The 15010-nt window shown below is 38.5% G+C and overlaps 1 protein-coding gene and 1 pseudogene across 1 annotated transcript; both read left to right on the top strand.

Annotated features, from left to right (window-relative positions):
* Window positions 1-1116: 1116 nt before the first annotated feature.
* LOC103155803 (solute carrier organic anion transporter family member 1C1-like) lies at window positions 1117-11298 on the top strand. Its single transcript, XM_007577648.2, has 15 exons — window positions 1117-1517; window positions 1868-1980; window positions 3629-3770; window positions 3857-3989; window positions 4919-5043; window positions 5145-5291; window positions 5987-6085; window positions 6985-7248; window positions 7350-7514; window positions 7834-8029; window positions 8123-8288; window positions 9183-9367; window positions 9579-9643; window positions 9735-9852; window positions 9936-11298. Exons 2-15 carry the CDS (start codon window positions 1930-1932, stop codon window positions 10147-10149), a joined length of 2070 nt encoding a protein of 689 aa, XP_007577710.1. The 5' UTR covers window positions 1117-1517; window positions 1868-1929; the 3' UTR covers window positions 10150-11298.
* Window positions 11299-13170: 1872 nt separating this feature from the next.
* LOC103129428 (general transcription factor II-I repeat domain-containing protein 2-like) lies at window positions 13171-14243 on the top strand (annotated as a pseudogene).
* Window positions 14244-15010: the final 767 nt, after the last annotated feature.

The raw sequence follows: 15010 nt of genomic DNA, 5'->3' as shown, positions 1-15010 counted from the left end.
TAATAATAATAATAATAATAAAGGTTTAAATGAGGTATGAAGCCAATTTTTTTCTAGCCATTAAAAAAAATGGGGTAGTTAAAAAAACATTGAAGCAAGGAAGACGTGAACAGATTGTCAAACTCCAAGAAATGACAACAAAATTATGGCTACTCACATAAATGTGCTCATAACTGAAGTCAGAGCATTGACTGAAAAGGTAAAACTACCGAAAATGTGACGAACAAAACAAGATGTTCACCCAAAGTCTAAATTTCTACTAGAGTTAGGGGATTGATGACGATGGAAGTTTGTCTCCCAAAGACCTTGGAAATGTTTTCAGACTGCAAGCCATCACGAATGGTGCATACCGCAAGATTTTAAATCAAATCTGCTGGCCTCTACCCGACACTGAAACCGGCGGATGATCATGATCCAAAACAACATGGCCAAATTCTGGTTAAAAACCTTGGATAAAAATGTCTGGCCATTAGTTCTTGACAAGGGTTCTTGAGTAATGCAGATTTGCAATTTACAAGTTTCAAACAGTGAAAAGACAAAAAATATGCTCTGTCTATCATCCATCCATCCATCCATCCATCCATCCATCCATCCATCCATCCATCCATCCATCCATCCATCCATCCATCATCTTATACGCTTATCCCTAGTTGGGCCACCAGGGGTGCTGGTACCTTTCTCCAGCGGTCAACGGGCAAGAGACGGAGTACACCCTGGACAAGTCGCCAGTCCATCGCAAGCTCTGTCTATTTTTTATTTATTTATTTCATAATTAGTTTCTTCATCTAAACTGCGTAACAGCAGTGGAAGAGAATGTTGTAAACAACAGCCAATTCCCAGAAGACCCGTTGATTTTGTTTAGGAAATCCTTACATTAAAACCTGTTCAAGAGACGGACACGCCATTTATTGTGAGCTGCGACCGAACGAGCCTCCAGTGAATAGCCACTGTGAAACAAAAGTGATAAGGTGATGGGATGTGCCGTGCTGGGGAATTCGAGAGAAAGCCATTGTTCGCGGCCATCAATGGTACAGGAAGACTTTGATCGGGCCTCGGATGGAAACACCCGGGCTTTTGCGCGACCTGAAATTCTCCTGGAGAGGAAAGGGTTTCACTCTTTGAAACGGGCCAGACTAACAGAAACAGCTCGCTCGTACCACAATAAACTTTGGCCAGCTTCACGCTGCTCGCTGTTTGTTGTGTTTCCGAAAGAGGGTGGCTGTGAAGTTTCTTAGAGGAGGATGTGCGCGACCGTGAACGCCGGAGGGACCTCTGAACCTCTTCGCCTGTTGCTTCGTCTTGAACAAACTGTGTTTGTGTCTGGGGCTCTTGTCAGTTCGCGTGAGGGCTGGATGACCTCTTATTGACGTAATCAGCAAGATCAACATGATTGCCTGAGTTACTGGTTACACGTGATGTAATTTGATGATAAGACTCGGGCCTCAGGCGCAAAGTCCTGCTAGTTACGGCTATCAATCAGTTTGAATCCTTCATACTGGTCCATCAGTGCTTCACAGGTAAATACTTTTACTGTATGTTTTCTTCATTAGTATGCTTTCACACAATTACTATTGTATGTGTACTGGTAAAAATGTCTTTTATTAAAAACACTTTGTAAATTCTTGTGTCTTCTGTTTTGGATGTTATTTGAAATTTTGCAGGTTTATGTGAATGCCACCAGTCAGATTCAAGAGAATCTATATTTTTTTTCAAAAGCCTGTCCATGTATAATATTGTAATGAATTGTCATTGTGTGCTTAGTGGACAAGATTGTGGAGTCAGAAATATATTTAAAGTTGTTTTTAGAAGAAGCTCAATAGAATTTGTTCCAAGATCTTGTATTCCAAAGTATGCTGTTTATTTGCAGGGATTTTGGTGTTGTGTTTTCTTCTTTTTGTATTTTGCAAAAGTTGAGCCCATAGAAGCATCATGAGCGTAGAATCCAAAAAACCACAAGAGGCATGTTGCTCCAAGCTCAAGGTTAGTGAAATTGCTTTTATGACAAAATATTGGACTTGCATTTTGGAGGAAAAAAAAAAACAGTTCATATGCAAACAGTTTCCAAATGAATTCATTTTGATCTGATGTAAGACCTTTTCAACTGTTTGTTGACTTAGAATAAGTGGAGCAACTGTAATTCATATAAATGATACTTTTTCAAAAGTAGATCTGTAAGGTTGATGTTGATCATTGGTTGATGATTATGACTGACGCTGACATAACACAAGTTGCTCTGTTTGTCATAGTATGTACTACCTACCTACATATTACGTAATGAATAACAATGACCTAATATAAACAAAACAGTAGGAAGCATTAATTTCCAAGGGAAAATTAAATCTATACATTAAAAGTAATTAGCCAAATATGCTAAAGATCAATTCTGTTACACTATTATATTTAATGGTTGTACAATAAATTAAATATTTTCAATGGACATAAATTATCATCAATGAAAATAAATTTCTTAGAATATTTTTGAAACATAAATAAAGTGAAACATATTGCAGTTTTATTTTAATACTTAAAATACAAATTATATGCAGAAACCTATAAAAAACAACTTGAGTTGAACCATAAAATCTAGATGTTCATCAAAATTAAAATTTTTATATATATTTTAATATATTTTCCATGCTGTCACCATTCCAAAAATATTTTTGTTCAAGTGCTTCAAAAAAGCAGAACGCTTCACTGATAGTACTTTAATCCTCCACCAGATGGCGCAAGACAAGCATGCGATTTGATAGAGCAGGTTTTCGAAGAGGTACGGTTTTAAAAATATGTGCATCGAAAAAATATACAGTTGAAATTATAAAATGAATTCACAGGGAAGAATTTCTGTCTCTTAGTACTTATTCATTTAGCTAACGTTAGATTTATTTCTATCGAATGAGCTGCATGTCTACTGATTTAGATCATGTGCCAGAAGTAATTTTTTGTTTTAATTGACAAAGATCAATTATGACTTTTGCAACACCTGAATGATATTCCTGCTCATGTTGATTAAAGATGGAGATTTAAAGTTACCTTGTGATGAGAACATTTCCAAAGTCAATACACTCCAGAACTAATCCAAAATCTTAAGAAATGTACCTTTTTTATATTGGTACAAAGTTTATCATGTCCTTTGGACTTCTATATGGACATGCAGACATTTACAATTTATTTTATAACTGAGCAGCTACAATATTTGACAAGTATTTGCACATATAACCCCCTCCGTAGAAAGTTGGACCTCTCCAGTGCTTTATGAAAACAGTAATGTATCTATTTTTTACACTCTAAAAATAATATTTTCCACATAATATATCTGGTTTTGGAGCGAATGATGTTCCAAACAATCTTGAAAAAGACCCTGAACTAATCAAATATAAACTGAGGTGTTTCTTAAAGTTGAGTTAAAGCCCTAGATATTTCAATGTATGCTAAATATTTCATTTTAATCTTATCTAGGCCATATGTGTGATCATTTTTCTCCTACTTTTACAAGACCCTTTAAACATTGAGAAAAGAGAAATTTTTACTCTAACAGGAATCACTGTGAGATCTTTGACATGACATCATTGGGTCAAATCAACAAGCCCGGCCTGTAGAAGCCTAATTCTCAATGTGTGTGCTCCCGCAGCTGTTCCTGGTCTCCCTGGCCTTTATGTACTTTGCCAAAGCTTTTGGCGGCGCTTACATGAAGAGCTCCATCACCCAGATTGAGAGACGCTTTGACATCCCCAGCTCTCTGATTGGGGTCATAGATGGCAGCTTTGAAATGGGTTCGTGAAGTTAAGATGTTCTGGATTCTAAAATACTGGAGCTACTCCTTTAATTAATAGTTTTCTGCATTTATTTTTCTTCACAGGAAACTTGCTGGTAATTGCCTTTGTGAGCTACTTTGGTGCAAAGCTCCATCGTCCCAGGCTGATTGGTATCGGCTGCTTGGTCATGGCCACTGGATCCTTCATTGTTGCACTGCCGCACTTCCTACAGGGCCCGTTAGTATAAAACTCATTTACTCTTCAACCTTTTTATATTTAGTCTTCCATTTGTTGGATTTTTGGCTGGTGAGGGAACTGTTTCTGTATATTTAACACATCCAAAGCACATTGAAAACAAATGCAGTGGGTGTACATTCACAAAGAGGTGCACTCTGTTTGATCTCCACTAAAATATGTATTTTTATATTTAATGTTTGTACCCTGTGATTGTGTGAACCGAAGTCAAATTCCTTGCTTTTGTATCACAAGCTTGACTACTGAAGCTGAATCTAATGTTTCACCACAAACTTTAATGTGTTTTAATGGGATTTTATGTGGTTAGAGTTAAATAGAAACTCTCAATGTTTAAATATAAACAATTTTGCGATTTTATTTATTTATTTATTTTTAGATTTTCTTTGGCACTAGTGGCAAAAAAAGTTACCATAAAAAAAGGCATTAAATACATTTAGAGTATAAAAGTAATAATAATAATAATAAGCCTCCTGACCCCATTAGGGACAAGGGTGAAAGAAAATGGATGGATGGATGGATGGATGGAAACTAATAACTAAAACAAAAAGATTGGATACCAAATGGGAACCTAAATAATACTGATAATGCTAAATTAACGTTGTTTAAAATATATAAAATATCAATTCATGTTACTCTGTACAATCAAATAAGTCGGGAATGCTCTTATTTAAAAAAATGGTGCAATATCTTATACTTTAATTACTTTATCAAGCTTTTGTCGTGTTTTTATATATTTATATTTATTGCCAGTTTTGGCAGGATCAGTTCTCTATACATTTGTCGCTCCGAAGTAACAAAAAGAGGCCTGAGGGCATAGAACATGTTTTATTTCTTACATAAACATAGATATTAAAACATGAATTGATAGGGAAAACCAGAATCTCTGACATTAATTGTAATTTTACTTCTAGATATAAATATGAGACCAGTATGTCCCATAACACTGAAGCCAACAGCACTGAAAGCATCCTGCCATGTTTGTCCAACCACAACCTGACTGAGAAGGACGAGACCCCTGACATAGCAGCCATACAAGGTATCTGGCACTTCATTTGGATGTCCACCTTCATCCATTACATAATTGATCCTCAATCTGTTTAGTCACATGACGTTTAAACTCAGTTTCCTTCCTGTCAGCTTGTGAAAAGGCAGTCGGCTCTTCCATGTGGATCTACGTTTTCCTGGGAAACATGCTGCGTGGAATCGGAGAGACTCCCTCCATGCCGTTGGGAGTGTCCTATCTAGATGACTTTTCTAGACAAGAGAACACGCCTTTCTATCTGGGTTTGTTTCATTTTTGATATTTTCATCGTGCTGCCTTGTGTTGCCATTTTAAACATTTCTGGTTCATGTTTTATCGAAGTTTAGTCAAGTCATTGTCATGAGTTTAACAATATTTTTGGGTAAAGCTAAAAACCTGTTTGTTTATTTTCACAAATAAAGTAATAGTTTTCAAAATCTGTAGTCAGTGTAAAATACTTACATCCACATTTGAGTAAACCATATATTCTGGTTTCTTTTGTTTGCCTAATTCAGATGGTTCTAGTGAAGGGGTTTTCTACTCCAGTCTACAGGGGCTCCAACACACCTGAATCAAATGGCTTCATTAAGTTTTTAAAAAATGGCAGCGACTTTTGTAGCGTGTTGACCACCAGCTCGATGTAAATTCTTCATTAGCTTACGACTAAACAGCAATTCAAAACAGCTACTTCCTGTCTAACTTCAACGTAAGATTCTCAAACCGAGATGCGGAGAGTCCAGCTTAAGTTCTTATCTTTAACACGAAATTAGCTATATATCTATCCATCCAAAAACTTTGAACAAAACAGCACTTCGCAAGGGATGTGGGGGGGAAAAAAACAAAACAAAAAACTTTGACATTTAAAATCTCATAAACCAAGCAGGAACCATATATATAAAATGAATCATAATCATACTTCTTTTTACATGTTTCTCACCCTCTTCTTCTCTTTTGCTAGCCTGCATCTACACAACAGGAATGCTAGGCCCGATGGTTGGGTTCATGCTGGGCTCCTACCTGGCCAAGACCTACGTGGACATTGGATTTGTCGATTTAGGTATGAGATTTGTCTAAATAAAAAAGGACTCAAAACAAACACTTGAAATATATTTGTAAGTCAGCGCAACATGCCTACTGGAATTTCAGTTATTCTAAGTAGCTTGAATCAACAAAGGTTATCTTTGACGGTGTGATAAGAATAAGTCTGGGAGATATACTTTCTCTCTCTGAGCAGCACTTTAGCAAAAATAGTTAACCTTTGTGACTGAATGTTTATGGTGTGGCTGTTGGGTAAGAGTAAAACCCTGAGTCATGGAGCAAGAGTTGCAGGATAGTGGTGACACAGCAAGAACTACTGTCAACTCAAATGTTTTGAACAACTGTTGCTAAAAAAAAAAAAAAAAAAAAAAAAAAGAGGGTTTTACTGCCAACAGGGACTTAGCAGCTAAACCCCAGTTAGCTGCTAAGATGCTAACAAACAGTTAAATATTACTCTAGCTGTACTCCATCTAGACCAAAAGTTGGATGTTGAAGGAATGATGTCAGTAACTACCCAAGTTGACTGTGTTCCAGGTGGAAGTTGCGAAACCAGTGGCATTAGCTAACTAAGTGACTAAGCTAATGGCTACAAACTACATCAGTAAAGTGTAATTCGCTCTATGTAGCAATATGTTTTGCTAATCGTCATTGTACAGCACTGTGTGTGACTGATAAAGATGCCATATGTGCAGATAAAGGGTTTAACAATGTAGCAATTACAAAGTTTTATGCGTGTGGCAGCCATGTCGGGTCTTAAGGTTTGGGAAAATTTCAAAGTATGACCTGAGATTTCAGAGGTTATTTACACTTTTTTGCTTTGCAAATTAGGAATTTCCAACTTTCTAGAACAAAGGGAACACAACGTAGCAGGAACATTCTGTATAACCCAACAATCTCTCTTTGGCCTTTGTCCCCCAGACAGCATCACCATCACCTATAAGGACTCTCGCTGGGTGGGAGCCTGGTGGCTGGGCTTCATAGTGAATGGCACAGTGATTCTGCTGTCGAGCATCCCCTTCTTTTTCCTGCCCAAGTCTTTGCCGAAACAGGGGGAGGAGGAAGAAGGTGGCAAAAAAAGTACAGAGCTAGCTTCTGGGCCAGAACAGCAGAGCTTCCTGCCAGATGAGACCCAAGATGGTGAAGACAAAGAGAAGATCGTCACGTTTAAGGAAATGGTTAAAGGTAACTCAGCATTTGAGGAAACATGAGATAAATCATGGTGTACAGCTTCATACCAGATCACTGGCTACTCTCATTTGCCTTAATGGTTTATTCTTTGCCAGATTTTGTTCCTTCGCTGAAAAGACTCTTCAGGAACAGCATCTACACAATGATAATCCTCACTAACCTGGTTGCGGTCAACGGCTTTGTCGGTATGATCACCTTCAAACCAAAGTTCATGGAGCAGATCTATGGCCAGGCGGCATCCAGAGCTAATTTTCTCATAGGTACACCACTCACCCAATCCCCACTCACTCTTAACTTTCCTCCAATTGGAACAATGATGTTGTGAAAGGGAAGTGTGATTGTGTGTGATAAATCGGATGCAAGAATGTAGATATTAAATGGCCCACTGAGAGATCTCCCTTTGTGCAAGCTTTAGCATTTGATGGCTGCTTGTATGAGTGTCCGTCCGATACTGACAGTACTCTGAAAACAAATAGTCTGAAAAGACGGGAAACGGTTTCAAATGGTTGTTTTCTTTCAGTGACGGTGCTGTGAGCTGTGTTTTCCAATCTAACACCCCTCCGCCCATCCCTTTTTCAGGCATCATGAACTTGCCCGCAGTCGCCCTGGGTTTCATCACTGGCGGTTTTATCCTGAAGCGTTTTAAATTGGGTGTCGTTGGAGCGGCCAGAGTATCCATCTCTGCGTCTCTTGGGGCCTTTTGTATGCTTTCCCTTCAGGGCTTCTTTCACTGCGACAACGCAGAGGTGGCTGGTTTAACAGTGGCGTACCAAGGGTGAGTGGCTCGCACATGGACACATAACCCAGCTCCAACTCAAAATCGAGTGTTTTTGACTCAAATACATTCTCACAAATGTCTCTTTTCCAGTTATCCTCAAGTATCCTACCATCATTCAACGTTGTTGTCGCCGTGCAACATGGGCTGTTCCTGCTCCATGAAGCACTGGGATCCTGTGTGCGCCTATAACGGCATGACGTATGCCTCCCCCTGCCTGGCTGGATGTCAGATCTCCACTGGAATGGGGAAAGCAATGGTGAGCTTTTTTCTGATGGTGAACATGGAGTTCATGTGGCCAAAGTGGCAATTCCTATCATTGTAATATTAGTGACAAACATACAAATAAATAAATTCCTTGATAAAGTACTTAAAGTGGCAAATATTGCATCCAAAAAATAAAGACGAATAACTGTCCCAACATTTGCGATTTTGCAGAGTAACATGAAGTAATATTTATCATTTTCACCGTTATTAATGTAACATCACTTTTGTTTACTTCTCTGTTTTATTTGCAATCTTACTGTTTTATTTCCTTTCTTTAGTTATCTATTCAGTATTAATTTAGTTGTTTTTCGAAACTTTGCATTTTCTTTCTTCCTGTTTTCTGCTTTCCTTGTTTTTTTTTTAAGATTTATTTTGTTTTCGTCGTATTTTCTTCTGTTTTTCCTTTTGGAAAACAGAAAAAATATGTATTTTGAATAAAGGAAGGGGGGAACTTGGTAAGCCCCAATAGAAGGCTAGATTTTAATTTAGATTTTAGCTAAAAAAAAAAACGTAGGTATATTAAAATCATTTAATTATCGAAAGAAACACAAGATTTGATTGTTTTTATTTACTTTTTTAGTTAAAATTGAAATTTGTGAATTATCTCGTTTATTTTCATTTCTACGCCTGGTTGTGTTAATAGAGTTGGTTATTAGTATAGGTTTTTTTTTCCAATTGTTTTCAGTTTTTTTTTTTCAGTTCATATAAGAGGAGCACCTGTTGCCCATTGTGCCTCTCGGTCTCAGCACTGCCCCCTACCAGTGTGGCATGGTACTTCCTGCCTCACCAAGTGCATTTATTTATATTAGACAGAATATGAAACGTTAACATATGAAATCAAGAAAAATCAAATTCAGATCATTGTCTTGTTTCGTTGTTTTTAAAGGTGTTCCACAACTGCACATGCATTGATACCTCCACGTCTCCTGCTGCAAACATGTCCGCCGTGCTGGGCCAGTGTCCCAGAAGGACTGAATGTGACGACAAATTTAAAATTTACATGGCTTTATCAGTGCTGGGAGCCTTTATTTCTGCCTGTGGAGGCACGCCGGGATATATTGTGCTGCTGAGGTGAGGAAAAAACATTGCACATATTGGAAGCTTTGCATTTTGGCTATCATAATTACATTTTGGCACATGTAAAGCATGTTTTATTGTGTCTTCTTATGGCAACATGCTTAATTGTCACATTTCATTCTTTGATGTTTGTCAGAAAAACTTCAATTTCTCATTTTCTTTAGTGGTACACTCTGGTTAACTATACCAATCAACTTTAATTTAGGTCCATCCAGCCAGATCTAAAGTCTTTGGCACTAGGCATGCAGACGCTGATTGTAAGAACTCTAGGTGAGCAACAAAACCTAACTACTTTTTCCATATATTATAGTTTTTGTCCCTTTTTCTCAACGTGTCATTCTATGTAACCTTGTTCTGCCAGGTGGGATCCCTCCCCCAATATATTTTGGAGCACTGATTGATCGGACATGTTTGAAGTGGGGCACCAAGCAATGTGGAGGACGTGGAGCATGCAGAATTTATGATTCCAATGCATTTAGGTACAGGGGGGGGAAAACATACCTTAACTATCAATATGCTAAGCAACCTATAACTTCATTTTTCCAACACGCTTTACTTTCAGGTTGACTTTCTTGGGATTGATTACTGGACTCTACATCCTGGCCAATATGCTGTGGGGAGTCCTCTACGTCAAAATAGTTAAGAGACAGAAGAAGCTGGTGCTGAGGGATCAGGCCAAAAAGAATGGAGTGGAGGCTAACAGACTTAGCAATGGACATGCTAGCATCAGCATTGTTAAATACAAAGAAGACGAAAACATGGAGAGCACTATTTAACATGTTGCAAGAAGGCCAGGTTGTTGCAGAACGAAGATGAACCCTTGTGTTCAGTCCTGAACATGCTAATGGTACAGTGTTAGCGCTGTCTGGATGGTTAGCATCTTCCATCCTTGGCATCTCCCCCCCACTCCCCTTTATGTGATTACTCTTTATAAATACATATAGACATCAACTAAAGCAATTAAAAAGAATAAAATAAAAATATATGACGTTTTGTCTGAACAATCAAGACGTCATTGAGTGATCTTAATAGAATCAGACTGGGAATCCAATTAATCTTTTAAAGCCTTTAGCTTGTGTGTAGCCTTGAAACTTGGATTGTTTTAGGTCAGTTTATACAGTGAATTCCCGGTATACAAGGGTGTTGCGTACCACAGTTGTCTGCGATTAGCTAACCACATCTTGCTTTCTGTGGTTTTACAAACTTAACTTGGCTAATTTAGCTAGTTCCCTTGATGTGAAACTGGCTTAACATTTTAGCAAAAAGATGTAAGTCCAGTCAGTGTTGCAATAAGTTGGTTTAAAGGACTGATTAGTATGTTCTTCAAAATGAAGAACAAATCTCAAGGGATATATGAAATATCAAATATGGCACGACAAGCCTTAGGGTTTATTTTTGTAGTTGTAGCACTATAGGTCTTAGCTTGTCAATGAAACACTATCTTCTGGAAATGTACATTTGTCATTTCGTTATAACTGCTGAAGGCTTTAATAGGTCGGTTTCTACATATTTTATGTTTTGTCATAACAAATTATCAGTTGTGCTCACATTTGATTACTTGTGATACCCGTTTTAATGAGCTTTAAAAGCTGTTTAAGCATAGTATTACACTTTTTTGTTACATAACCTTATTTTTTGTGTTCAGTTAAAATGTAATTAGCATAAACATGGGTGTTAAGTGTGGCTTAAACAGTAGACTACAAGCTTGTGGGTTTAGTTTCAAGTTTGAATTTATTCTATTGTGTTTTAGCTGTTAAATGTATATCCACTAATGTAGACTGCAAAACCAAGGTTAAAATTTTGAATGTACTATGTATTGTTTTCTCTTTGTAATTTTGTTGGTTGTACAGCTGAATGTAAATGCACTACCACTGCTGTGTGAAATAAGTGTTCTATTAATGTTTTAAAGAGAAATGGTGACTCCAGTTTTTCAACAGGGGTCCTCAATTTTTCCATATATGGTTGGTGGAGTTAGTATGGGCTAACTGGTGCTTCCTTCATCAAACGATCATCAGCTGATGACAATGTGATGGAGATGTAAATATTCTTATCACTTATTGTTTACCATGTGAAACAAGAACATTTGGTTCACCTTGTCCAACAAGTACCAATAGCTAACTGATTAATATCTTGTACATATCAAAATATACAACAAAAATAATAGATTTGTCTTATCCTGTGAAAATCGAGGAATTAGTTTCTTCCTCCACTATTGTCATCTGATGGAATGCACTGCACCAGATCAAAAACAACCAATCAGAGCCAAGAGGAGGGTCTTAGTGCTGTCAGTCAATCTTGTGTAAGTGCTCCACAATCTGCTAATGCTGGAAAAATATGGAGCGCCATTTCAGCCAAAATTAAATAAATAAATAAATAAATGGGTGAAATAAAAAAAAGAGTAAAATAAATCAATAAATGAAGAAAATGAAAAACAGCTCACAGTTCCAGGAAAACTGTTTATCTGCTGTCAGAGTTGGCTATGCTGACTAGTTTGAGCATTCATGTCAGACTAGGCTAGTGCAAAGACCCTGCTCCTGGCTCTGATTGGTTGTTTCTAGTCAGCACTGATTATTTGTCACAACATGGTAACAGGTTTAACAAATCTGTAAAAACACACACACACACACACACACACATGCACACACACACACATATATATATATATATATTTTTATAATAGTTACACACGGCACTTTAGTGTGGTGGTAAGGTAAATCCCTTTTGTTTTGTCAGGTAACAAGCATTTACCCAAGGACGGCCCAAGCCTCCATGGGGCCCTAAGCGAAATGCGGTTTTGGGGCCCCCTAGTTCTGCTAACAATGTGGACTGGCTGCAATCAGCAGTCCGATCATTAGATCATTCACACACCTGCTATAAACTTATTGCATCTCTGGCAGTGCTGTTTACATTATATACATGTATAATAGGATACATTTATTGGCCAATTGATTTTTTTAACCAGTTGATTTTTGGACGATGATTTGCTTCATTTTGGGGGATCGTGATCTGCTGATACTTACATGTGAAGCCCATCTTATCCCCTGATCTTATCTTCATCAGCAAAGGTTTATAAATCAGCCTCTGTTCTCTTCTGCTCTGCAGTGAGAGGTTTGACTGACAGACCGACCCACCAGATCAGGTCTGCACATTTACAGTTAACAATATTCACCTCACTGTTACCAACAGTGACTTTCTTGCTAAATTTAACATTTCAGACAAAAAAAATTAATATCAGCCTAAATCAAAATCAGCAGCTCAGGCTTTTTAAAGATCGGTGACCAAGGATCGGCCAGAAAACTGCAATCGGTGCAGCCCTACACACATATTCATGACATTCTTTGATTAAATAAATTTTTCTTAAGCATTACTCTAATAGCTAAAACTTTAATTTATACCAGGTGAGACTTTCTCCCCTGAGAATGTGGACCGGTACCGGTACTGGACTGATTCTGAGTCTTCAAATGATTTTAACTGAAGTTTCCCATAATTTAGAAGTTGATGTAAAAATAATTGATTTAGCCACAATATTATTTTGGTCAGCAAACAACATATCCACAATTACAGCATAGAGCAGCTCATCGATGTAGCAGCCATGTAGCCTGACGTAAAAACATTTTGCTAGATAATGTCAAACATTGAGACGTTTTAATTATCAAACACGGTGTGTTATTGTAAAAACAAATCACTTCATAGTGAAATTGTGTGTTTTTGATATTATAATGACTTAGAAATTATTACTTAAAAAATAAAACAATTAGCTCCACCGAGGGGCCCCTTAGTGGCCCTAAGCAGCTTCTTGGTTTGCTTGTGCTTGGGCCGGCCCTGACCTGGACATGACTCAAAGGGGCCAGAAAGTGGAGGAGATGAAAAGAGGTTTGGTTTCACAACAGAATGTTCAAAAGAGCCAAATCACAAAGTGAAGCTGCTGTAAAGGCCAGTTATAATGTGGCAGCAGAGATCGCAAAATCAGGGAGAGTTTGTAAAAACGGTGCATGATGACAGTTTGTGACCTCGTGTTCCCAGAGGGAAAAAAAACAAACGTTTTCAAATGTGAGCCTGAGCAGAAACACTGTAGCTGATCACACCTGTGATCTTGCCACCAATCTGTATGACCAGCTAATGGAAGAAGGAAAAGATTTGGTGGCATTCTCCCTTGCTGTGGATGAGAGCAGCGACGGGTCTGATACTGCGCAGCTGTCAGTCTTCATCCGTGGAGTGGACTCAAATCTGTGTGTTTACGGAGGAACTTTTGGGATTAAAATCCATGCATGGCACAACCACAGGAAAGGAAATCTTTGAAGAGGTTTCCAAATGTGTAACTGAAATAAAGCTGTCGTGGGATAAACTCGTGGGATTAACGACAGATGCGATGTCCGGTCAAAAAAGTGGACTGGAGGGCAGGGTTCAGGAGAAGATGAGGGAAGAGAACTGTGCAGGTGAGCTGATTGTTTATCACTGCATCATACATCAGGAATCACTGTGTGGCAAAGCCCTAAAGATGGAACATGTTGTGACCACAGTGACACAAGTAGTGAACTTTATAGGAGCCAAAGGTCTGAATCACCGCCAGTTTAAGTCTTTCCTGGAGGAGTGTGGGTCGGAACACGCAGACGTGCCGGATCACATTGAGGTGAGATGGTTAAGCCGAGGAAAAGTACTGCACAGGTTGGTCGAGCTGCGGGAGGAAATATGTCAGTTTCTGGAAAGCAAACTGAAAACCACAGCAGAGCTCCGGGAGCAGAAGTTTTTGTGTGAGCTGGTCTTTCTGTGTGACATCTCAGGACATGTCGATGCGCTGAACCTGCAGCTTCAGGGGCGGAGACGCATCATCACAGAGACACGTACGCTGCAGTGAGAGCTTTTAAAACTAAACTGTGCCTTTGGGAAAATCAGATGCAACACGGAAACCTTGGCCATTTTTTCCTGCTGCCAAACCATAAAAACGCAGCTCTCTATCGCCGTGTTCCCCTGCACAGTTTGCTGAAAAACTCTGTGTACTCTGCGCTGAGTTTAGCCGGCGATTTTCCGACTTTGATGCCCAGAAATGTAGATTTGAAATGCTAAGTAATCCCTTCACGGTCGATGTGGAAAACACACCAACCTGCCTCCAAATGGAGCTGATTGAACTCCAGTGTAATGACACGCTGAAGTCAAAGTATGAAGCTGTGGGTGCCGCACAGTTTCCGCAGTTCATCCCTGACACAATGTCTCAGCTCCACACCCAAGCTGCTCAAATGCTTTCCATGTTCGGCAGCATTTATCTGTGTGAGCAACTTTTCTCCACGATGAAGATGACCAAAACATCTCACAGGAGTCGTCTGACTGATGAACACCTTTGCTCGACACTGAGGATTTCCTGAGCTCAGAGCCTGAACCCAGACATCGATGAATTAACATCCAAGAAGAGATTCCAGGTATCTGGCTTGAGCACAACAGATTAGATCAGTGTGGCAACAGGAGCAATAATTAATGTTTCCTTTGCGGACGTTTTCTTACACAAAGGATCACTGTGTGGCATGTGACTGAATGGTTGATTTGTTTATTTATTTTCTTTTTTATTATTATTATTAGCCTGTGGGAAAAAATATTTTGATGTTTAAATCTGAAGGCTGCAAATAAAAAAGAAGTATACAATTT

The sequence above is a fragment of the Poecilia formosa genome, unplaced genomic scaffold (assembly GCF_000485575.1).
Source record: "Poecilia formosa unplaced genomic scaffold, Poecilia_formosa-5.1.2 Scaffold9, whole genome shotgun sequence".
Classification (NCBI taxonomy): domain Eukaryota; kingdom Metazoa; phylum Chordata; class Actinopteri; order Cyprinodontiformes; family Poeciliidae; genus Poecilia; species Poecilia formosa.
This window is presented reverse-complemented; position numbering and strand designations above follow the sequence as displayed.